This window comes from Syngnathus leptorhynchus, chromosome 8, assembly GCF_054491065.1.
Source record: "Syngnathus leptorhynchus isolate UIUO chromosome 8, UIUO_Slep, whole genome shotgun sequence".
Classification (NCBI taxonomy): Eukaryota; Metazoa; Chordata; class Actinopteri; order Syngnathiformes; family Syngnathidae; genus Syngnathus; species Syngnathus leptorhynchus.
In genome coordinates this window covers 13194938-13218970 of record NC_141202.1, presented here as the reverse complement: position 1 = coordinate 13218970, position 24033 = coordinate 13194938, and the positions used below count along the sequence as shown (strand labels likewise).

General features: G+C 47.7%; 1 protein-coding gene across 2 annotated transcripts; it reads left to right on the top strand.

Annotated features, from left to right (window-relative positions):
* Positions 1-8399: 8399 nt before the first annotated feature.
* Positions 8400-23200, top strand: atp1a3b (ATPase Na+/K+ transporting subunit alpha 3b). 2 transcript variants are annotated; one of them, XM_085918085.1, is made up of 22 exons: positions 8400-8835; positions 16741-16824; positions 17219-17278; positions 17515-17718; positions 17791-17904; positions 17989-18123; positions 18201-18318; positions 18453-18721; positions 18805-19003; positions 19329-19573; positions 19662-19854; positions 20004-20179; positions 20267-20403; positions 20482-20632; positions 20851-21019; positions 21083-21237; positions 21348-21471; positions 21556-21701; positions 21773-21903; positions 21975-22076; positions 22599-22690; positions 22975-23200. In XM_085918085.1, exons 1-22 carry the CDS (start codon positions 8830-8832, stop codon positions 23001-23003), a joined length of 3039 nt encoding a protein of 1012 aa, XP_085774211.1. In that variant the 5' UTR covers positions 8400-8829; the 3' UTR covers positions 23004-23200. The 2 variants fall into 2 exon arrangements, with proteins under 2 accessions (XP_085774211.1, XP_085774210.1); XM_085918084.1 differs by having other exon boundaries at positions 16702-16824.
* The last annotated feature ends 833 nt before the right edge of the window (positions 23201-24033 follow it).

Here is a 24033-nt window from a genome sequence, read left to right as displayed (position 1 = left end):
TGAACAAGAACCCCAAGATACTTGAACTCCTCCACTTGGGGCAGGATCTGATCGACGACCCGGAGGGGGCATTCCACCCCTTTCCGACTGAGGACCATGGTCTTAGATTTAGAAGTGCTGACTTTCATCCCAACCGCTTCACACTCAGCTGCGAACCGCTCCAGTGAGAGCTGAAGATCACGTCTTGAAGAAGACAACAGCAACACATTGTCTGCAAAAAGCAAAGATGCAATGCTGAGGTCACCAAACCGGACACCCTCAACACCTCTGCTGCGCCTGGAAATTCTGTCCATAAAAGTTGTGAACAGAATTGGTGACAAAAGGCAAACTTGATGGAGTCCAACCTTCACTGGAAACAGATCTGATTCACTGCCAGAAATGCAGACCAAACTCTGGCCTCTGTGATACAGGGACCGAACCGCCCTTATCATTGGGTTTGACACCCCGTACTCCTAAAGCACCCCCCACAGAACTCCCCGAGGGACATGGTCGAACGCCTTCTCAAGGTCCACAAAACACATGTGGACTAGTTGAGCTAACTCCCATGCACCTTCGAGGATCCTGAGAGTTGGTCCACTGTTCCACGGCCAGGACGAAAACCACACTGCTCCTCTTGAATCCTAGATTCTTCTCTCCAGTACCCCTGAAAAGACCTAAACAGGGAGGCTAAGGAGTGTGATTCCTCTGTAGTTGGAACACACCCTCCGGTTCCCCTTTTTAATATGACTCACGGAGGGGATCTTTAATTTTTTTTTTTTAAACAAACATTCCACCCCCAAATCAAAATCTTTAATTCATTTTTTTTAGCAAGGAGAATTATATATTTTTTAATGTTTAAAAACTATACCTCTCTATTATGTATATCAGGGGTGTCTAAACCTTTTGCAAGGAGGGCCAGATTTGATCAAGTGAAGGGGCCCGGGGGCCAATAGTTTTTTCGGACATTCTTTAACTACAAAAATAGCATGCAAATATACACTGTTATAAAACACATTTCATTCTCCCAATTGTCTTTATTTTTTAAATGACAAAATAATCAAATATAAGCCACTGTGAACAACAACAAAAACACAAATTCTGCCTTTCATTCATATCTGAAGAGTTCGATAACGTTGAACATACTGCATGAAATACCTTAAATTTACATGAGTTTAAAATTATTTTTGCCTCATGAACATTTTGAACAGGAGTTATAAGTAAAGCAAAGTTGTCTGTTATTATTAAAACTTAAAACAAGTGACTTTTGCTCTTGTCATTTACAATATCTTTCAGAAAGTAATAGTTTGTGTCACGTCTACAGGTTCATAACATCAACAGTATTAACGTAGCTTGCTTTAGTGATAATTACTTTTGACTCAGCCCCGCGTGAAGAATCGCTGTTGTGATGCCAGTTCAGCCTGAAGCTGCTTCACTTAATGAGCGCCGTCACTCCCTGTTAGCTTGTCGTATGTGTTAGCATGTTTAAGTCTGATAGTGTCTCTTTCGGTTGAAATCCTTTAACAAGGCAACCGTTGGCAATTTCTCTTTAGAAATTAGACAAACACAATTGCCTTGATTTTCAGTGGTATTCTAATTCCCATTTCTCTTGAAAGTAACGGCCCTCAATGTGAAATTTCCGCTTTTCTTTGCAGTCGCCATGGCAGAAATGAACAGAGAGGGGTGGTGCTGTCACCTTTTGGTAATAGGACGAATTACAGTTTCAGGTTTCATGATTTTTTTTTTAAATTCAGTTTGACAGTGCAGGTGGGCCATAAATAATACATTATAAGACCGAAGCGGCGGGCTGTATCAAATCTGACCGGGGGACGGATTTGGCCCGCGGGCCGGACCTTGGATAACCTGATGTATATGGTATCATCGTCCAACAAAAAGCTAGATTTTAGACATCAACATCTTAATATATTCAGGTCTTAGCTTAAATTCTGCAGCTATGTTTGCTTATTTGCTCCTTTTTGCCACTTTGTTGTCTGGTATCAGCAAGTCAAGTCAAGTCAAGTCAAGTCAAGTCAAGTTTATTTGTATAGCCCTAAATCACAAGCAGTCTCAAAGGGCTTCACATAGACAATCAATTGACAACATTGGCCAAGGATTTGAAACGATGAGTATTTGATGACAAAAGCTCACGTTGCCTTGTTGTGGAGCTGCCTTCCAGTGTTTCATTTGAGAGCCAAACAAAACGCACAAAACCACAATCCGGATGTCTGCGATTAACAACGATTAACAGCCGCAGTCCTATTTGAGTCCAGTACTCAAACCTTGATTTAATTGTACTTGCACGTTGGGTCGGGGCTTTGACGGCTACGGCGAAGGCTGCTCTTCAGTGGCTGGGAGGCAAACTGCTTCTTAACTTGTAAAGTCCAGCAGGATGATTTCCATCATCAGTCTTGTTCTTGCGCTGTACATTCTAAGAGCACAAACTACTTTTTATGTCTTTGCTTCTTCTGTAAAAGCTTTTTCATGTTGCATTTTTAACAACATGACACACCTTGTGTGCACTTTATAAACAAAGCGGCCTTATATTGAAGAAGTTTGAATGCAAGTGCTTGGCTTTAGTTTTGGTCTTCCTTTGGGTGATGATTATCAGAAGCCCGTCCACCTGGGAAAATTTCCAAGGACAAATAGCATCTGTCGTAATTATAAAACTCGTCCCCATTTTGTGTCAGGCGATTCGGGCGAGATTAACCTTTTGACGTGGGCGGCCGACCGCGTGGGTCTATTTTAATATGCCGCTACTTAATCCTAATTGAGCTCAGTGAGCAAGTACCCGGGCACAATAATGTGGCTAATCCGACCGCCGCAAACAGCTGGACCCCGCAGACTTGCGCTGTTGCGTAGTGGCTTATCGGGCCAGCAGATGTGCAATTACTGCATGCTCTTATAAATAAATGCATCAAATATCAGTGCATTTTAAAATACGCTCCAGAGTATGATCCAAAAGTAAAGAATGAAATTCATGATTATTATGATCGTAGTAAAAGAGCAAAATGAAAGAGCCGGTTGTGCGTGATACGACTGCACGTTCCGTCCTTGCCTGTCACTCATCTTGCTCTTGTGATGCGAAGCGATGACCTCTCATAGGGTACTGTAACGTGTGGCGCACTTTAAATGGAAATCTGAAATTCATCCCCACCCCGCGCCCCCGAGCATTGTCAAGGATAAATTGTGTGTGTGTGTGTGTGTGTGTGTGTGTGTGTGTGTGTGTGCGTGTGTGCACGAGTGCCCCCCCGCCCCATGTGTTGGTTGGCGTCTATTGCCTTGGGAGCTCTCCTTCTTGGGATCATCATGGGATAGCTCAGAGGACGGTGTTGGGTGGGGAGAAGAGGGGCAATCAGCTGTTAGGGGCCAGCCATGACAATGCCAACAGATCGTCTTCCCTCAGAACTACCAAATAGTATTGTTGAGTCATATTTGTTTTGTTTTTTTGATACATCATTAGATACACACTGTATATGTATAGTATGAGCTTTATAGAAATGACCAATATTATGCTTCATCAAGTTGTTTATTATTGCAACTCGACAATTGGTATTAGTATCACTGCACGACATCATACTAGGAGGTACTGTCAAAAGTTCAACCTCTTCATGTACCCATAATATTAGAAACACCTTCTGGTACAATACAGTGCAATTCTGAACGAAACAAACTACAAAAATAAAACAAAGACGCACCCGATGCCATAACATTTGCAGGTGTACCTACTGTGGTGACCCGTGCGCGCGTGTGTGTGTCTAATTTGATGTGTGTGCATGTTGTGGCGTGTGACAGATGAGTAATGTGAGTAGCAGTGTAATGAATAGACGGGGGAGAGGCAAGAGGGTCTGATCGTCGACACGGCGACCTTCACTCGCCAGGGTCTTGTGATATGTTCGGCCATGATGGGGCAGGACCCTCCATAATCGAATCAAGGATAAACGTTTCCCTTATGGAGATGACCTGTCAATCATTCTCGCTGTACACGTTACATCCGATGTGCAGTAGCATCTAAAGACTGTTAAATGTTGAAAAATGTACGCAAACAAATACATTGGCTAATGTTCTTATTATGACTTTTTTTCTTCAAGAATGTTGATTTTAAAGTTATTACTTTTCTCATAATGTTAATACATTTTATTTTAGTAACAATAGGGTTTTTCTATTCAAAATTTGGATTGTATTTTGGTGCAATCGAGACTTTTCCCCATCACTACCCTAATGACCTGTATTTGAGTTTGAAACTAGTTTCAGCAACATTCAAAGAATCAAGAAATGGACACAGTTAAAGTCCCAATGATCATTGTCACACACACATCTGGGTGTGGTGAAATTTATCAGCTGCATTTAACCCATCTCCATGTGATTTTGATCCATCCCCTGGGGGAGAGGGGAGTAGTGAGCAGCAGCGGTGGCGCGCTCAGGAATCATTTGGTGACCCCCCAATTCCAACCTTTAATGCTGAGTGCCAAGCAGGGAGGCAATGGGTCCCTTTTTTTATAGTCTTTGGTATGACCCGGCCGGCGTTTGAACCCACAACCTTCCAGTCTCAGGGCAGACACTCTACCACTAGGCCACTGAGCTGGTTGAGTGCCCTGTTCTCCCCACCCCACCCCCTGAGAACCGCCACTGAAATATGAGTTTGAAACAAGCTGACGCTTGTTCTTGCTTCATAGCTGTGATAGCCGAGTGTTGATTGCAGCCTCATGTGCAATCCTCCCGTTCGGCCTGTGACTCAAGCACATATGACCATTTTGATGGACTTAGTGCTCGATGATCTCATCCTGGTTTTGGAGAAATTCTTCTGCAGTGTTAGAGGACAGCTAGGGAGGGAACAGACAGTGAGGAGTGGCTGAACTTTAAATCCTCTTACCGTCCTTCAACTACTCACTCGCTCTCATTCATGCACTTTCTGCATCTGAGCATATACAAATGCGTAGATGTAGGATGTATATGTGCATGTCTTTCCTTATCTGTGGCATGCACCATCTCTCCTCTCGAGCCCCTCGCAAGGTTATTCCCAAGGACGGCCGGCCGGCTCCCAGCATTCCATCGTCTGCCGCGTGATTGGATGTCAGCTCTTAAAGGGCCACTTCCTCCTCGCATACCCGAGGAGGCACATGGCCGCCACTGCAGCATCACTGCCGTTGTTCCTCCAGTTGCGACTCTACATGCGTGCGTACTGACATAATCAGCCATCAGTTTGTTGCCTCGTGCAAGTGACGGTCATATTTGAAGGATTTCTTTTTTTCAAGTATTTGTGTGCTTTATTGTACTCTATTTGAGTGACATCGACCCCTGGCTGCCCTCTGCGTGGCAGCTCACTCATCACACGGCTCGCGTTTGCAGTGAGGTAAAATGTTTCTGGAGAGCCTGCACTGTCCTTTTGCTTTATGCTAAGCGATGTTGACACACTCTAAGCTCAGCAGACCTGAAAAGCAAACAGCCCAGCCAGCAAGCCGACAATGAGCCGCCAGCCACCTGCTCCTCTGACACAATGAGGAGAGACCATTGACAATCACACAAAAAAGCATGCTAGCTCAAAAGGTTTCAAGTGCACCACTGCTAATCTGCTGAATGATAATAACAGCCTAGTAAACTATAATATAAAGGAAATAATGATAAAAAATTATTTTTGCTGATTCTGACTTCTTTCGAGTGTGGATTCCCGCAGTCATACTTCAATCCTGCTTTCTTATCTTTTATCCACGCTAACACCCACAGGAATTTTCCATCACTGTCCACCTGACCCACTCCTTCATCTCATTTCTCCATCTCTCCCTTTTTCTCCTTAACCTCATCGTCCATCCCCAGTGATCCCAAGTCTGTTTTTCCCCTCCCCTCATTTCCCCGCCTTCCTCCCGCGCCAGAGGCGCAGATTATGTCAGATGTTTAGAAAAGCGGATTAGCCGGGATCACCTTCACACACGCTAGCTCGTGCAGATGTCTCCCCCGTATGAGCGGCGCTTTGTAATCAAAAGTATGCCCGTGCATGTGTGCACACGTTTCCTTTTCGGCATGTCCCCGCTGGTGTGTTTTAGAACAAAGGAAGACTCTTCATACTCATCGGCATTTGACATGCAAGAGCTAATGGTTGTATGGAAAAAAATGGTTAATATTTGGCTCGCAAAGCTCAAAACTGCTAATTACTCTTGATCGTACAACTGCTGGGCAGATCAGATTTAAGAGCGACCGTAATCAGTGATTCTAAACACAGCCCTGCGCTCACTGTGATCCTGCACTGCATGACACTCAGACCTCTATCTATAACCTGATTCACGCCTCGCGTCTCATACATTTCTAAAAATTCTCCATGGCCTTTGTTTGTCTCAGCATGTGTGCGTGCGTGTTGTGCCACCTTTGAGCTGAAAAACATCATATCACCACAACAGAGTAGGAAACAGTGCGCTCCTTTTCCCTCATCCTTAATTTCTGACTCAGCAAAATAAGCCCCCAGACAAGGTCATTTGACTTGTGTTGCCATGGCAACCAAGATTTCTGGGGTACATTTTGTTTCCCATCCGCCCACCTCTCCTCAGAAACAGACGCAGCGAGATGCGTTCACAGAAGAGCGGCAGCCATTTTGCAAGCAGGCTGAAAACGACTATATGAGCGACAAGGTCCCTTTAAGTGTATCAAACCGCAGCGCCGTGTTGGCGCGTCGCTCCGGGCTCTCATGTGAGAACGGGCTCTGCTTTTCTCTTGCAAATTAGCAGCGCACGGATGAAGCCTCGCTGCACTTCTGCACTGCTCCGTTGCTTGGGAAAGAAACACAGCAGGGAAGAAACGTGACTCACGCTTGCCGCTCTTTTCTTTATAGTCTTCCTCTTTGCAAATGCTTCCTTGGCCGCTGAGCCCTCACTCCAGCATGGCTGGCGAATGTTTGATTCCATTTTGGAAACAAAGACAGTTCATATGTGCAGTGATTCCGTTATCTTCACCTATTTCTTGTATCTATTTTGCTCGCGATGCTAATAGTCATTACCAGAAGGCTGCCTTCTCAGTCTAACTATTTCATGTATGTCAGAAAGATCGAGTACACTCTGCGTAGCCTTCTCTGTTGGGTTGCAGAAGAAGGGATTGCTACTCTTATACTCTTGGTCGCTCACCAACAAGGGGGTGACTCTCCCTTGCTTGTGTGATAATGTGTGACCTTGTGGTCTTAACTGAAACCAACTAACTAATATATGTGCAAAGAGTGTCATCTAGAAGGGAAGGCCAATGAAAGAGAAGGGTCACAGCAAGAAATTCCCAGCATTAAACATTTGTGATAATGTGTGCGCACCCTCGCCACTAAACACATTCATATGTGAAAGCCAAGGGGGTGCAAGGCATATTAAAACTATGTATTGTCCATCTATCACACACTTGAGTCGTTATAACAATCTCTCACTCGTTAATAGTAGGTGACCTTGGGATTCAAGCAGGCACAAGTACGTGCAAAGTGCCTTTGAACATTTACATCCACCGTATAGAAACGACAAACAGAAATAATGCAAAAAAACTAAGTGAACATAACTAGCGCCATTAGCCTAGATGGCTTGGTTGTATTGTGGATAGTAACTTGGCCTTGTAACGTTCGCATTTTAGCGATACGTCTATTCCAATTTTCCAATTAAAAACATGTATCATGTCTCTTTAGCTTAGCTTGCCCTAGCTAAGGATAGTAAGATGTTTGCATTTTGGCGTTAAGTCTATCTGTAAATATCGCATCCCAGCAAATGTTAGCTACGATGACTAAGATTATAAGCACCATGGTTCATAACCAGACGTACGTTTGTAATACGTTTTTCGTTTTACCTTTCAGCAGATGACTTGTCTGATTTTTGAGGGATTTGAGGTTACAGCGGTTAGACATGTCCTCCCATTGCATGATATATATTTTTAATTTTTGACGTCATAAAAGTGGAACTTAGAGAAACGGTTCACCCGCCCCTGCACTACAGCAATGAATAATGTATGCGTAAATGCTGACTCCGCACCGTGTGCGAGACTCCCCTGCTATTGCTTAAGTGCGTTGATGCAACTGAAAAATGAACACACACATAGATAGGGTTAGTATCTCATCACGTGACTTGGATGTGCCAAAAACAACACAATGTCTGCGACACAAGAACAAACCAGTCTAACCTTATTTCGTGTTTCGACGTTAAAATCTTGGCAATTGGGCATTTTTGCGAGCAGCGAGTGACAGCGGCTGAATTCTGCAGTAAAATGGGAGGGGCCAAACTCGCCTCCAATTAGTTGGCGTCAACCCAACGTTGACGCCCATTGGTCGTCAGCGAAGAGACGCTCAACTTCGCCATTGGACAGCGGACCAATGCTGTATATAAAGGGCGTTGCTCATTGGCGACGGTGCTGCTGGTAGGCGGTATTTAAATCAGCTATCCTGCTTTAGCCATTTGCTCCGGGCGGCGCTTCTTTCACATGCGGAGTGATCCAGCGCGAGGAGAAACTGTACTGCGGCAAGCTGTTACCAGGCCGCGGAGGGATACAAGCGCCGGAAGGGAGGGTAGTGCGGCTCGCGAGTTAGTTACGCCGGTCTTTTCGGGCGAGTGATGCGTCAACCCCTGATGCTCTGCATGAGAGCGAGACGTTTCTTTTAAAAACTAGGCACTCGAACCACGGCCAGGCTGGTAGAGAGCCGTTTGAGGAACGGCAACTTCTCGGTGACGCACTCACCTTAAGCCTCCGTTGCATTCCCCGTTGTCTTGCCTCAAGACTGGTCATAGCACCATTTTCTCTTTACTCCCCCCTTTTTCCCCCTTCCCATCCGCCGCAAGACGTTTTGAGGGCGCTCCAGCGGAGTAGGCACGAACCAGCGAGGAGGACAAGAAGAATTGTGACTGCGCCAACATGGGGGTAAGCCCATCATCATTCGTCACTTCATTTTCCCACCTCTACCACCATCCTGCACTGACACGCACCTGAAGCGGCCTTTGAAGCGAGCGGAAGTCCGCCACCGCCACCTCCGTGTCGTGGAAATAGAACCAGAGGTGCTCGGGAGGGGAGAGGTGAAAGAAGAAAGGGTGTGTGTTGAGGTGGTGGGTGGGTGGTAGCTCGACATGAAAACGTCCTGTCATATCTTTTTTTCCCCGAGTGGAAATCCCGCGCATGGCTGAGTGACATTGACTGTAATGCGGAACTGCCTCCAGCCACACTGCGACAAAACCAATTGAAGCTACCATTCTGCTTTCACTCTCACTCTGGTATGCTATCTCTCGGGCCGTATCGTAGATGTCTGTCCTGCGATTGTATTATTAGCTTTCACTGACTCACGCACACACACGAGCCACCACCCTTTTAATAATGGAAAGTGTTGCTCAAAGTCCCCGAGAAGACTCAGGCCCAGTGTCCTCTGTGTGTCTCATCATAGGCCTCACTTTTGCCTGTAACCTTGCCAGCCATTTTAAGAAGGTCTTAATGTTTTGGGATTACGCATTTCAGGGACCTTTTCGCACAAAATTCTATTGATTTCGGAGCAAAAGGAGGACATGGGTGGCTTTATTGCCATGACCTCCATGTCGCCCCCACCTGTCCCGGCATTTCTCCTGCCCCCTTCACTGTAGCCCCACATCATGTCCCCATGCTGTCTCAACGCCCGGCAACCTCGGTGACCCGTGCGTCATAATGCGGTTACCGGGAATAAGCGCCTCACCAGCTTATTTCCCCTTTAATTTGTGACATAACAGAGACGCCTTAATCGCCAGAACTAAATTTACCCCCCCCCCCCACACACACACACACACATATGCACTCATAGTGAGAATTAAAAACTAAAGATGGGTCCTGTTAGGTTTGTGCGTGTAATTTGCTGAGAAAAGCACTAGAAGAAGAAAAAAAATCTGTGTATGTAAATGCAGATGCAAGCAATTGCGCAATGTGTGCGTGCGTACCACTGCATCAATCCGGGATGCGGTGCAGTGGCGTGACGCTGCAAGCCAGAAGGGGACTGGCGGCCTCATTGCAGTGACAGCAGGCAACCAACGAGGTCCCCCTCTTCTCTTGCACGTTGCAGTGTCCCTGTAGAGGGAGGTGACGGCCCGCTGCGTCAAAAAGTGGGTGCGCGCGTTCATCTCACTGGGGCAAGGCAGATACGCTGAACGCTGTGGAGGCGAGTTTGATGTCCTTCTCATTGGATGGTGCCGTTTTATGTGGTGCGCCAGCTGTCCTTTTCCCAAGGCCACAGGAGGCACATCGCATGCGATGCGCGTGCTGCGTCAAAGCGGGGGCGGAGCCTCTCCTGTGGAAATTCCCAGCGCAGCGATAGGCTGGCATTCAAAATGTGTGACGGTGTGTTCGTTTATGAAGCACGTTCGTATATGAAGCACGTGTAAAAAAAAAAAGACTAGGATGAATTAAATTTTTTTTATTTGCGGTGGTGCATGCCGGGACCACTTTTCACCTTGACGTCCCTGACGTGGATGTTGAAAGATGGGCGGCGGCCTGGACGGCGAGAAAGGAAGGACACCAGTGCAGGTGTCACGAGATGGTTTTGTACCGGGGGGAGGGGCTGCCTGGCTTTATATCCTATTACAGGATAATGACCCCTGGGGCTCACATTACCGTGGCTCTTGTTTCCTAGTTGCGGTGCAATGTAGGGGGAGGACAGATGGGATGGGGAAGGGGTTTAGGTGGAGCAGCTCCATTGGGTGTGGTCCCTGCTTGACCCCAAAATTGGACATCAAAGTGATGAAGGTAGAAGTGGTATTACTGCAACCTTTGTCAGAAGGTCATCATGGATGCACAAGAGCGTTGCCCCCTCCCCTCCCACGCTAATGAAGAGGGCAGGCGCACGGTAGTGGAAGTGGGTCCTTGTTGAAGAGATGGATGCGTGCGGCCTCTGCAGAGGCCCAGCCCTTGCTTTGCTGCAGAGTGCTGCACCTCCTTCCCCGCTGCACCTGCCGCACTGGACCAAACCGATAATCCAGATAGTCCAAAGATCTGCGCAAGTGTTTGAAAATGAGAACAAACACGAGCACTAACTAGCAGAACGCAAAACAACTGATTTACGACATAGAATTGCTGGATGTAGTACTTCCCAATTACTACCGCTTCCAGACACAGTTAAAAATGCATCGACATATTCCCATGGTTGATTGCTCGATGTCGATGTGACCCATCTTACCAACTCACCAGCTTTCGATTTGCTGTTGAATGTCACTTGGAAGTAGCAACAATACATGAGATTGTTCGCCAACTGGACTGCAATGACCAGAAAAGATGGCAGACAGCTGCCTGGGTTAAAATAAAACCACTGTTAATCCATTCGGGTTTAAATGAGCAACCTTTCTCAAAGTAATCTGCTAATATAAAAATAGGTCCATCTAGCAAGTCCTTGGTGTCTGAATCAACACCAGAGTCCACCTATCGAGGACCTCCTTCATAGGAGAATGAGCACAAGGATAAGACTGCATCCTGGTGCTTTAGCGGTCAGTTAAAGTCAACCCCTCGTCCACCTCCCTCTCGATAAGTACGATGGCTCCCATGGCATTGTCCTCTGCTGAAGGACAGTCAGCCAAAAGAAAGGCGACAGTTAGCGTCTGTGCTAACAGTGCTCTGCTCTTCAAACTCAAAGGTCAGCGCTGTCTTGTTCCTCTTTGTAAAGTGTAACTTCTCCGTGAGGCACGCACACAGCGGCTACCGTGAAAACGTATCTGCCGCCTTGCCTTGCCAGACAGCGCTGCCGGATTTAGGTGTTGTCCCGGAGATGTTTGCGTGCTAAATGGTTCAATGTGTTTTAACACCAAGGATCGAAGCCATGCAAAACACCGTAGCCATGCAGATTGTAGAAGTTTGAGCATTTATTCGCTATCAATATTCGAGTTTGCCCCTCGTCCTCAATAGTAAGATCAGTCGGTACATTCCTAGAACTGTCTTGCTTTGCGCTAGCGGGTGACATTTCTTGACAGTGTGTTCGAGGGGCAAAACTACTAAAGGACACTTTCCTACTACTAATTAGCGTCGGTTGGTACAGTTCACAGATGCTGGAAAAGTATTTGCAGGTGTCACTGAGGAGTCCAGAGGTGGCCTTGCTGTGACAACTTCCGTATATTCCGTCCCGTTTTAACAATCTTTATCCTCATACGTGCAAAGTTACGACCTCAGATCATATCTGTGTCCAGGCAGACGGCGGAGCGGAGACAGACAGGTGCAGCTAGTCAGAATGGAACCGATCTGAAAGCAGTCCCCAAGTACCAAGTCCCCTAGCTACCAAATGTCATGAAAACGTCCAAAATCGTAATCGCCATGACCGCTTTACTAGCAGCCCAATTGAAGCGCATATCTGTTCAGTGCCGTAAAAGATTTAACCCAGTGGGCTAATCCAGCGTATTGCTAAATCCCGACTGCGAACCCCGCCCCCCTTCGAGCCCCTCTCCTTCGTCTCGGAGGAAACGCTGTCCGGCTCCAAGGAACGGCAGATGGCATGATGACCTTACGAGGTCGCTCATCTCTCTGCAAGCATGCGTGCAGTGACATCTACACACGCTAACAGGATCACCAGATGGGCCGACTCATCTCTTAGCCTGTTTACATTTTGACTAAAACTCCCTTTTACTATTACACTCATTGTGTGGGTGGAAAATTTATTTCGCAACTCGCTAGCACGTGCCTTAATAGCGCGTGCACACTTGAAGGCTCTTGATAGCCAAGCCGCAAAACAAACATTTCCTGAATGAAACCTTTGCGCTAAAAGTCATCAAGTCAAATACACCACAACCCGTTTTTTTTTTTTAACTCCATGTCATCGGCAAGGAATTAATACCCCAAGCCAAGCTACCACTATAATGTAAACAATGATTGATTGCGATGATGTCAATCAAGAAATCGTCAAATGCCCCGCTATCATTGCGATGAAGAAGCAAGATGTTGATTTAAATCAAGTGCAAGTCAATCAAACGGCACATAAATCAGCACACGTAAGAGGAAGAAAGGTGGGCGTCCTTCTGCTTTGTGTCTGTTTTTACTTCCTGAGTGAAATTGGACAAAAAGTAGCGTTGCACGCACTCTGCTCTTCTTGTTTTAGGTGTGCCATGTCGCAAACTCAAAAGTGAAAAACTGAAACCTGTGGCAGCTCGCTAGCTTGTCGCTCCGTATTTCTACACAACAAAAGAAATTTCTTCTTCTTTCTGCCGCCGCCGCATAAGCGGCCCAATGACTCACACACACGTCCCATACAAGCACAGACTGCAGTGTCCACTTCCACACGCATCAATTATTACTTGGCCCGCATCCCATCGGGGGAGCCGGCGTTGGTCACCATGGCGACGCTGGTAAAATGTCGGCTTGCGCAAGCAGAACAACAGCGAGGCCTGCTGCATTGACATTTTGGCATTTTGAGAGAGTTTTTAAGTCCACAAGTGACTCGGTCGAGGGTAATTAAATGACGGCGCCCGGTGGCGAGCGTGGAGCCAATGTACGCCCGATGATGTCACCACTGTGTGTCGCTCCGTTTGTCTGTTTTCTCTGCAGGAGCAGCTGTAATTCCAGACGCGGGTCTCTGTTTCCTCTTTGGAGCTACTCAAAAGCTCTTCACATTACGCAGAGACATGCTTGGCTACTAGGCACACACACACACACACACACACACACACACACACACACACAGACACACACAGACACACACACACACACACACACACACACACACACACACACACACACACACACACACACACACACACACGTCTGTAGTATGGCCTTCACTGCAGCAACTGTGCCAAACTTAATTGTTTAGTGACCAGGCCACCGCAATTGCTTTGAACGCATCAGGGAGGGCAAAGCCAGCGTCTAATCTTTGAGCCACGCCCCCGTTGTCCCAGATATGTCTCTGACGCCACCAGATACCGGCGGCAGGGTCTTTTTATCTCTTGCTGGCCAGCAAAACCGGCTTTGACAGTGTCCATATAATAAAACACGTTTTACACTAAAACTGCACTAGGGGAGTCGTGTGTACCTGACCTGTGGCAAAACACAGTCTCGGTGTAATCATTGTAATCATTGCCTTTTCAAAATGCTCACTTTTTGGCTCGTGGTTCTGGGCACACCGCTTTGTAGTTGAATGGCAACCTGATTTTCGGCTTGGTGAGCACTGCCATCCACCATCCGGTCTGTGCTTATCGGGAAACCGGCTCCGCTCTTACCACTGCGGATTGCAAAATGGAAGGCGTAACGACTATCATAGCTGGGGTTCCGAACACTTGCAGTCTGTAGTAAAACATGTTTTTGCTCATGTAGCTGCGATGACGTGATGGAGCACGGCGGTCGTCAACTGGAGGATTCCGTCGTCATAAGGATCGAAGAAAAAATATTTCTTGACTGAAAAGCCTGACTCGTATAAACGCTAAATAATACCTTCAGTTTTGTAAAGAAAAACTATAAACAAAATTATAATGTCATGCTAATGCTGACTTAATATTATAGTCGCTGACCCCCGGTGTAGACTGTCAGGATTCTTGCACTAATCGTTCTGGCTCACAGTTAAGACAGTGAATTCCAGTCACGGTTTACACTTAGTTGCTCAATTATTTTACCTTTGTTATATCCCAATAGTTATTTTACAGCACTATGATTTCTCACAGTTTCTTGTAGTGGCGCGTTTAGGCTTTGTCACCTGTTCATACACAAGCAGTTTGTCAGAGAACAGGGTGTGTTTTGCAGCCAGGTAGTTTGGTATGCTTCTCACTGCGGCCATCATTGCTTCAGCCCCAATTATTGCAAAAGCACTCGCACATTCTCAACGCACTCTTAAAACAATATCTTACGCACACACTCGCGCTTGATTGTGAGTCATCAAAGAAATATCCTTTGTATCTTTGTACTCATGAGCCCACATCTGACTCCCGTGCACAGCTTCAGTGAGGTAGTGTGTGGTCACAGGGTGAGACAGAGCTAGTGGACAGAGGTTGCGCTCAAAATCGAATTAGGAGGGCTGGGGGGGTGGGGGGAGTCAGAATAACAAAGCAGCCACCCCTGATGCCACCTGCTTTGCTTCGCTCTTTTTCTGGCCTGGCTTCTCACCTCCCACTTGCGTCTCCTGTTGCTTGTCTGTCAGCGGCCTGCCTCGGTCGCATTCCACACACGCACTTGCTGATGCAACCTCAATATGGCCGCTGAGGGCTTGCAAACCGGCTTTACGCCAGGATAAAAAACGATAACCGATCAACGCTGGATCAATTTATTCATCACACAGACATGACTTAACTACTTTGTAAACACGGGTTCATTCCAGACGTGGGAACATTCCTTGTACAGATTTGAATTGTGTTGTTAACCTCAAACAGGGAGGAATCAAACAAAAGTGACACTTTCCAGTTCTGTTAATTTTTACCCCACCTTGCCTTCACTGGCAACTTTGCAACAAAACAAAACATCACAGACCTGTGGAAAATTCCCAGTCATTTGTTGTTATGTTACATGGACTCAGCGCTGGGCACAGCCTCCTTTGTATTCTTCAATGTCGGCCGCATCCTTGGCAGAGATCTGCATTTGGCCGCATCTCGTTATGATATCGTCAAAGAGGTCGAACCACGTTTAGCGCTTGGAAAAAAAACAATAATTAATATGCCATTTGTTTGTTTTTTGGATGAAGTGAGTTTGTAAGAGTTTGTGTCGCAATTGCACGGGTACTTTTCCATTGCGTCCTGCTACTCTCCCACCTTGCAAGGCTTGTCCAGTCTTGCTTCACCCGCGCTACAGTACGTTGACAGGTCTTGGCTTTTACCTGCGTGTTTGCGAAGACGTCAAACCGCTCCCTCTTCGCCGACACGCTCCAACAAAGGGTGAGCTTGTTTGGGTCCACCCGGAGTTGCTATCAATTTTAATTGCACTTCAAATGCCGACTAAACTAGAAAGGCAGGTCTTTTACGTATAGGATGATTGTGTCCTCACACGGTTCAGTCGGGAGAAGAAGCAAAGCGTTAATATTTACCAATCCTCGAACTCGGAAGGCAGCTGTGAGTTTTGGGGCGGGAATATCAACCATGTGGCTGGTTGACAAAGTCAAGCCCAACATTTTCTTTATCATTATAGGTTCCATGCAGCCCTACCAGTCGCAACACATTCTTGTAATTAATGTTTGGCTTGTGCAATAGGAAATAAAGCAGCAAAATCCAGCTGCATTTCTTCATCTCAGTGGTGAGCAATAAGTCTGAGAGAAAAACTGTAAGAAATTGGGCCGCGAACTTATCAAACGCTTCTCCTCGTTGTTTCAATTGTGGTGATTGACCTCAGATTTGCTCTTATCGGATTGTTGACAAAAAAAGAATCACTCTTGACGCACCCCTTGGTAATCTTTCAGATCCAATAAGGCCTTCTCTGACCTGATCAGAAGGCAGAGTAAATGCTCCTCGTTGTCTCAACTGTCTTTCCAAAGTTGCTTCTCAAGGCCGCTTCACATTACGTACTAGGGATGGGCATTCGACAAGATTTGATTTGAATGAACTCAATTTAAAACGTCGGTGCCTGGAAGAGCCCGATTTTCCTCGGCTGTCACGTCGTCTTTCCGACAGCAATGTGGTCGAAAGGCAACGGAAGCGCTGTTGATGGTCGGCTCCATCTGCTGCTTGACAAGAAAGCCCGTCCCTACTACTATGTGGTGATGTCGTCACCTATCCAAACATAGCCCCTCTGTGAGTGATAAGCGTCCCCACCCCACCTGCCCCCACCCCCTGTAACACAACGCTCTTAGTTGTAAGGCATGTATAAAACCTATGTGTATGTCTGTAGTATGGCCGGTCAGACAGTTACCGCGTTGCCACCACACAGGACAAAGATGACCGATCCCCCAAGAAGAAGAAGGGGGCGACGGCAACCAAGGACATGGACGACCTGAAGAAGGAAGTGCCCATTGTGAGTAAAAACAAGTGTGCTTGATATCTTGTGTCCTTATAGTTAACTCGTTGTGTCTGTCACGTCCAGCGTGGAGACTGAGGGAAGAGAATCAAAGTCTCCCCAAAAAAAAGTTGTTTTTTTTTTAAGACTTGCTATCAGGAAGTCGCAACTCTGCCGCGCACTCACCTGGCTGTGTCAGGTGAAATGCATGCATGGAGGCCCTTTCAGCGAGAGCTTGCCATAAGTCTCCCGGTCGAAATCATTCGCTGTTCATTGGAACAATTTGTTCAGTTTATTCATCCTGCATGCTCAGCTATTAAGCAAGCTAAAGCTAAGTCTCTGTAGCAGGTTGTTGTTTTTTTTCTCATTGTTTTTTTATTTTTTCATTTATTTTATTTGATCTTTTTTCCAGACGGAACACAAGATGTCCGTAGAAGAGGTGTGCAGGAAATTCCAGACAGACATTGTCCAGGTAAAGTAAATGATATGTATTACTTTTGTCCACTAGATGACGTCCCAATATGTCAGTCCAGCAAAGATGAGATTTCTCTTGATAGCACTTTCATGAAAAGTGCAGCTGTGAAAAGATGTTAAGTGTACACAACAGCTTATTCATGACATTAAATTTACCAGCCGCAAGTTCTTTTTTTTTTTTCCTTTACCAAATAAGTCTTGTTGCCTCGTGTTTTTGTCCGACGATCCCCGCAGGGATTGACCAACGCCAAGGCGGCAGAGTTTCTGCTCAGGGATGGCCCCAACGCCCTGACCCCACCTCCCACCACACCGGAGTGGGTCAAGTTCTGTCGCCAGCTCTTCGGCGGCTTCTCCATCTTGCTGTGGATCGGCGCCATTCTCTGCTTCCTGGCCTACGCCATCCAGGCTGCCACAGAGGACGACCCCGCCGGAGACAACGTGAGTCTCAACGTCACGGCGTGCTGTCTGGCGTCCTTTTGCGTGACATTCTCCATCTATGTGTTTGTGCAGTTGTACCTTGGTATCGTGCTCACGGCCGTGGTCGTCATCACCGGTTGCTTCTCCTATTTCCAAGAGGCCAAGAGCTCCAAAATCATGGAGTCTTTCAAGAACATGGTGCCTCAGGTAGAAGCCAGGCCAAAGTCATATTTTTGTCTTTTTGTTTGCCTTCACGCGATCATTGACATCATCATTGTTTTTGCGTCACAGCAAGCGCTGGTGATCCGAGAGGGCGAGAAGGTGCAGATCAACGCGGAAGAAGTGGTGGGCGGAGATCTGATTGAAGTCAAGGGGGGCGACAGGATCCCTGCCGACATCCGAGTGGTTTCTGCACACGGCTGCAAGGTAGAGACTAGGTGGCGCTGGCGTTACACAAGACCTGGCAAACTCACAGCCGTTTTTTCGCTTTTTCCGCTGACTAGGTGGATAACTCCTCCCTGACGGGCGAGTCGGAGCCTCAGAGCAGGTCGCCCGACTGCACCCACGACAACCCCTTGGAAACACGAAATGTGGCTTTCTTCTCAACCAACTGTGTGGAAGGTATGTTGCGCTTGACAAACAACACGCAAAACCACAGGGAACGCCTTTCGCTGTTTGGCCCGTTTCGCGGCTCAATAGCGCTCAGCCCTCAAAGGAAGGCGAAGGTTCCAAAATGGGTCCTCTGGCATCTCTAGGCACGGCCCGCGGCATCGTCATCTGCACCGGAGACCGCACGGTCATGGGTCGCATCGCCACGCTGACGTCCGGCCTGGAGACGGGCAAGACCCCCATCGCCAAGGAGATTGAGCACTTCATCCACATCATCACGGGCGTGGCCGTCTTCCTGGGCATCACCTTCTTCATCCTGGCCCTCATCCTGGGCTACAGCTGGCTGGAGGCCGTTATCTTCCTCATCGGCATCATCGTGGCCAACGTGCCCGAAGGCCTGCTGGCCACCGTCACCGTGAGTGGCATCCGTCTGGCCGCCGAGCGCGCTTTAATACGCGCCGGCCGGGCAGGCCCGTTTTGACGGCTCCGTGCGTCCAGGTGTGTCTGACCCTGACCGCCAAGCGCATGGCCAAGAAGAACTGCCTGGTGAAGAACTTGGAAGCCGTGGAGACGCTGGGCTCCACGTCCACCATCTGCTCTGACAAGACCGGCACTTTGACCCAGAACAGGATGACCGTGGCCCACATGTGGTTTGACAACCAGATCCACGAGGCCGACACCACCGAAGACCAGTCCGGTGAGTGAGACAGACACGCTGCTCGACTTTGAAACCAAACTTTTTCTGCTTACAGCATCTTGAGATATTTTTTCATATTAAATTTGCCCCATGCTCAGAATTTCATCTTCTCGCCAATCAATATGATTATTTTGTCCCCTATAAAAACAGACTGATTATCGTTGCGTTGGATCAGAAGATAACATTTGCTTATACTACATTTTTACAATCGATCATCGTCAATGACAAAAAAGTGCACGTTGCATTCTAGTGCATTACGATGTCGATTTGATGTTGGGAGGTCCCTGCTTACAAGGCACAACATGGTTTTCCTCTCTGCCGGCAGGCGCCTCGTTCGACAAGAGCTCGGTGACGTGGCAGTCGCTGGCCCGTATCGCTGCCCTGTGCAACCGCGCCCAGTTCAAGGCGGGTCAGGACTCTGTGACTATCCTCAAGCGCGACGTGGCGGGTGACGCCTCCGAGTCGGCCCTGCTCAAGTGCATTGAGCTGTCCTGCGGCTCGGTCCGGATGATGCGTGATAAGAACAAGAAGGTGGCCGAGATCCCCTTCAACTCCACCAACAAGTATCAAGTAAGTGGTGACGATGGACACTGCGACAAGAGGCGGGGCCAGGCCAAGGCCTCTTGTCTCAACCTCCCCTCCTGTCGTCGGGCCGCAGCTCTCCGTACACGAGACAGAGGACCCCAACGACAACCGCTACTTGCTGGTGATGAAGGGAGCCCCCGAGAGGATCCTGGATCGCTGCTCCACCATTTTGCTCCAGGGTAAAGAGCAACCCATGGACGAGGAGTTGAAGGAGGCCTTCCAGAATGCCTACATGGAGCTGGGAGGGCTGGGAGAGAGAGTGTTGGGTGAGGACAGACACCGAAAACCCAGTGCCAGTTTTTTTTTCTTTCAAAGTTGAATGCCCAATTTGTGCAAAGTTGTCATCACGTGCAGTGTTTGAACAGCGTCTTTCTGCAGTAGTTAATGGCAAAGATGCGTTTGATTTCCACGCTAGGTTTTTGCCACCTCATGCTGCCAGAGGACCAGTACCCGAAGGGCTTCGCCTTCGACACAGATGACGTCAACTTCCAGACAGACAACCTTTGCTTTGTGGGCCTTATATCCATGATTGACCCTCCCCGCGCTGCCGTGCCCGACGCCGTTGGCAAGTGTCGATCTGCCGGTATCAAGGTAAGAGCCCCTTCTTCCCCAAGCGGCCCAAGTGTCTGCCCTTGCTCACTCCCGCAAGTCGCTCCTTGACACTCGTTCTTGTTTTAGGTCATTATGGTCACCGGGGATCATCCGATCACAGCCAAGGCCATTGCCAAGGGAGTGGGCATCATCTCGGAGGGCAATGAGACGGTGGAGGACATCGCCGCTCGGCTCAACATTCCCGTCAGCCAAGTCAACCCCAGGTGAGTCTCTCGGGTGCAGACTCCTCGCCAAGAGATGTGGAAGACCCGTAACACTGCTTCTGTCCTCCTTTTGGTTAGGGATGCTAAGGCTTGCGTTATCCATGGAACTGACCTGAAAGAGCTCTCCCAGGACCAGATGGATGACATCTTAAGGAACCACACTGAAATTGTCTTTGCCAGAACCTCCCCTCAGCAAAAACTCATCATTGTGGAAGGCTGCCAGAGACAGGTACTATATTTTGGAAAGAGGTATGATGCGTAGGAGTAGGACCAGGTAGTGACTATGACTGGAAAAGAAGAAGATGCAGTACAGAAGTAGAAAGAAGTAAAAGTACATTTGCAGCAACACAGCCAATGCGGCGAATGACTTAGCGCAGTACTTAAATGGGACAGCAGATGGCAGTGGCGCGCTTTTGAACAAGCCCACATGCTCCTCACCTCTCCTAGGGTGCTATTGTGGCAGTAACGGGCGACGGCGTGAATGACTCCCCAGCCCTGAAAAAGGCAGACATCGGCGTCGCCATGGGAATCTCCGGCTCCGACGTGTCCAAACAAGCCGCTGACATGATCTTGCTGGACGACAACTTTGCCTCCATCGTCACTGGAGTAGAAGAAGGTGAGAGCAAACGCGCCCGTCGTTGTCGCTGGGCAGTGGTCATTTATGTCCTGACTTTTTCAGGCCGTCTGATCTTTGATAACCTGAAGAAGTCCATTGCCTACACGCTGACCAGCAACATCCCAGAGATCACGCCCTTCCTCTTCTTCATCATTGTCAACATTCCTCTGCCGCTGGGCACAATCACCATTCTCTGCATCGACCTGGGTACTGACATGGTGAGTGTGCTCCCATTTAGCTGGCTCTCATCCCAATTCAACTCCCAGCAGGACTTTGGAAATGACATTTTCCGGTCATGTTTTCATGCTAACATTGAATGGTCTCCCAGGTACCAGCTATCTCACTGGCCTACGAAGCGGCGGAGAGCGACATCATGAAGCGCCAGCCCAGGAACCCCTTCAGGGACAAGCTGGTGAACGAGCGCCTCATCAGCATTGCCTACGGACAGATCGGTGGGTCCCGCCCCCTTTCCTGCGCATTTGGCCAGGTATCCGTCCATCCGTGTGAAAGAGTGAGCTCTTCAATCTGTTCTTCAGGTATGATCCAGGCCTTGGGCGGCTTCTTCGCCTACTTTGTCATCCTGGCCGAGAACGGCTTCCTGCCCAGTCGCCTGGTGGGAATCCGCCTGGACTGGGACGACCGCGCCTGCAACGACTTAGAGGACAGCTACGGGCAACAATGGGTACCAAGTTTAAATATTTGAGAAAATAAGGACAAAAAACAAGATTGACTGACTTTCCGCATGGCCTTCAGACGTACGAGCAGAGGAAGATCGTGGAGTTCACGTGCCACACGGCTTTCTTCGTAAGCATTGTGGTGGTGCAGTGGGCCGACGTCATCATCTGCAAGACCAGACGCAACTCCGTCTTCCAGCAGGGCATGAAGTCAGTGCTGCCCCGCCCGACCCTCGCCCGGCCTGATTCCGCTTTAAAAAGTGTCCTCACTGTTCCCCTAGGAACAAGATCTTAATCTTCGGCCTGTTTGAGGAGACGGCCCTGGCTGCCTTCCTGTCCTACTGCCCGGGCATGGATGTGGCCCTCAGGATGTACCCCCTCAAGTAAGAGTAGCCTCCTCTTACCTTTCCCCCACCTCGTATTCATGGCCAAATTGCACTTTGTTTTATACATTTTTAACGTACCTTCGCCCCCTGGTGGTTGAAAAAAATCTTGACTGGGTTTGCTGCAGGTTCGAGCTGACATTTTGCAGGGGTGTCTAACCCTTTCCTCCCGCGAATCCCTACATGTTTTCCAGGTTTCCCCCATAAACACACCTGATTCAATGAATCGGGCTCCTGCAGAACGTGAGGATGAGCTGGTCATTTGAATCAGGTGTGTTTTACGAGGGAAACTTGGAAAACACGTAGGGATTCGGCCCCCCGAGGAAAGGAGTTTGACACCCCTGTTTTAAGGCGATGAAGTTAGTTGAAAATCCAAGCCAAAATCGTGACTGGATTAAAAATGGATTAGTTGAGTGCCCTTCTGATGAGCCCCTCAGTTAAATGAAACCACCGAAAACTAGTGTGAGAACTTCATCTGGGCCATTTTGCAGCAATGTTAATTCAGCGTGTGTGCATGTGCAGGCCTTCCTGGTGGTTCTGCGCCTTCCCTTACAGTTTCCTCATCTTTGTTTATGATGAAATTCGAAAACTCCTCATCCGCCGGAACCCTGGAGGTCAGTTTCGTATCACATTCTCATTTGAACTAGATGTCGTGTACAACCTTTGGGTTATTGATATTAATTAATTTATTTGATATGCAATTTCTAGTTTTATATATATATTGGTATTTTTGTAATACTTATTAATGCTTTCTTTTTGAGATTTTTGGGGGGAATCTTTTCAATGCTAGTGTTTTGGGAGCACTTTTGTGTCTTGTCATTATTTTTTTGTCCTTTCCTTGCTGCTGAAGTAACAGCAAAGTGTGTGTGTTGTCTTTGTTGTTTCCTCTCTCATGCAGGTTGGGTGGAGAAGGAAACATATTATTGATCGTCGGAGCATCTTGTTGCTCATCACCCCCCTCCAAACCTTCCCCCTTCCTCCCTCATCTTCTCCCATTTACTTCACCCTCTCCAAATGCCCTGCCCCGCCCCTATCCAAGACAAAAAAAAAAAAAAACGCTTTAAAGCAATTGTCATCCCAACAGCCCCAAAGATTCAAAACGGCAAAAGCACCTTTACAACTTTCGACATACACTGACTCCAGCCCTCCCTCACTTGCACCCCCCACCCCGTCACCGCCCCCTCCCTTATGGTAGTCTTTGCATGTGTTCTTTCACTGCTGTGTACATAAACCAGTATAATCATAATATCTACCAAACGGCAGCTGCATATTGTCTTATGTAGATTCCAAGGAGCCGACTTGGCTGAAAAAGGGCCACCCTGCTAAATCCTCCCCCCCCCCCCCCCCACACACACACACAAAAACACACACAAATTGCCACCACACTGACCGACTCCTACTTGCGCCACAGTGTTGTAGTTGTGTTTATTATTTGAAGTATGTCAAGTAGGGGGACTGATTTACAGATTTGTTTTTGTTTTTTTTAATTCTATTATTACGGAGTGGTGGGGGAGCACATTGAGGCACCCCACACCGCACCTCTGGTCTCTCTCTCCCGGTTTGTCTCTTGTTTGTGTACACTGTGTGACAGCATTGTTCTTGTTCTCACTATGAAACCGCCACCCTCCCGTACATCAACAATCTTTCTGTGTGCTCTAGGAAATCTATATAATTCTATACTGAATTCAAAATGGCACCCATACAATAAAAGATGAGAAATGTTGAAGAAAAAAAAAACGAATTAGTAAACAGCCCTTTTTCTGGTACTTTTGGCCTGTTCTGTTTCAAAATGGACGCCACTGGTGTAGGTGTGTGCTGCGATGATGATTATGTAAGATGAGGATGATTGTCCTGGTCCGCATGTGTGCGCGTGTGTGTCTCAGGCTGGCTGCTTTAAGGTTGACGTCCGACATCAATTGAAAAAATCCAAACAAAGTAAGAAAGAACATGTGTGACA

What these genes read in the sequence shown, in the direction of transcription:
- atp1a3b (XM_085918084.1), top strand. An exon ending in TCCAGACAGACATTGTCCAG is followed by an intron (nt 17,279 to 17,514) that starts GTAAAGTAAATG and finishes CGATCCCCGCAG; the next exon opens with GGATTGACCAACGCCAAGGC. An exon ending in CATTGCCTACGGACAGATCG is followed by an intron (nt 21,472 to 21,555) that starts GTGGGTCCCGCC and finishes TCTGTTCTTCAG; the next exon opens with GTATGATCCAGGCCTTGGGC.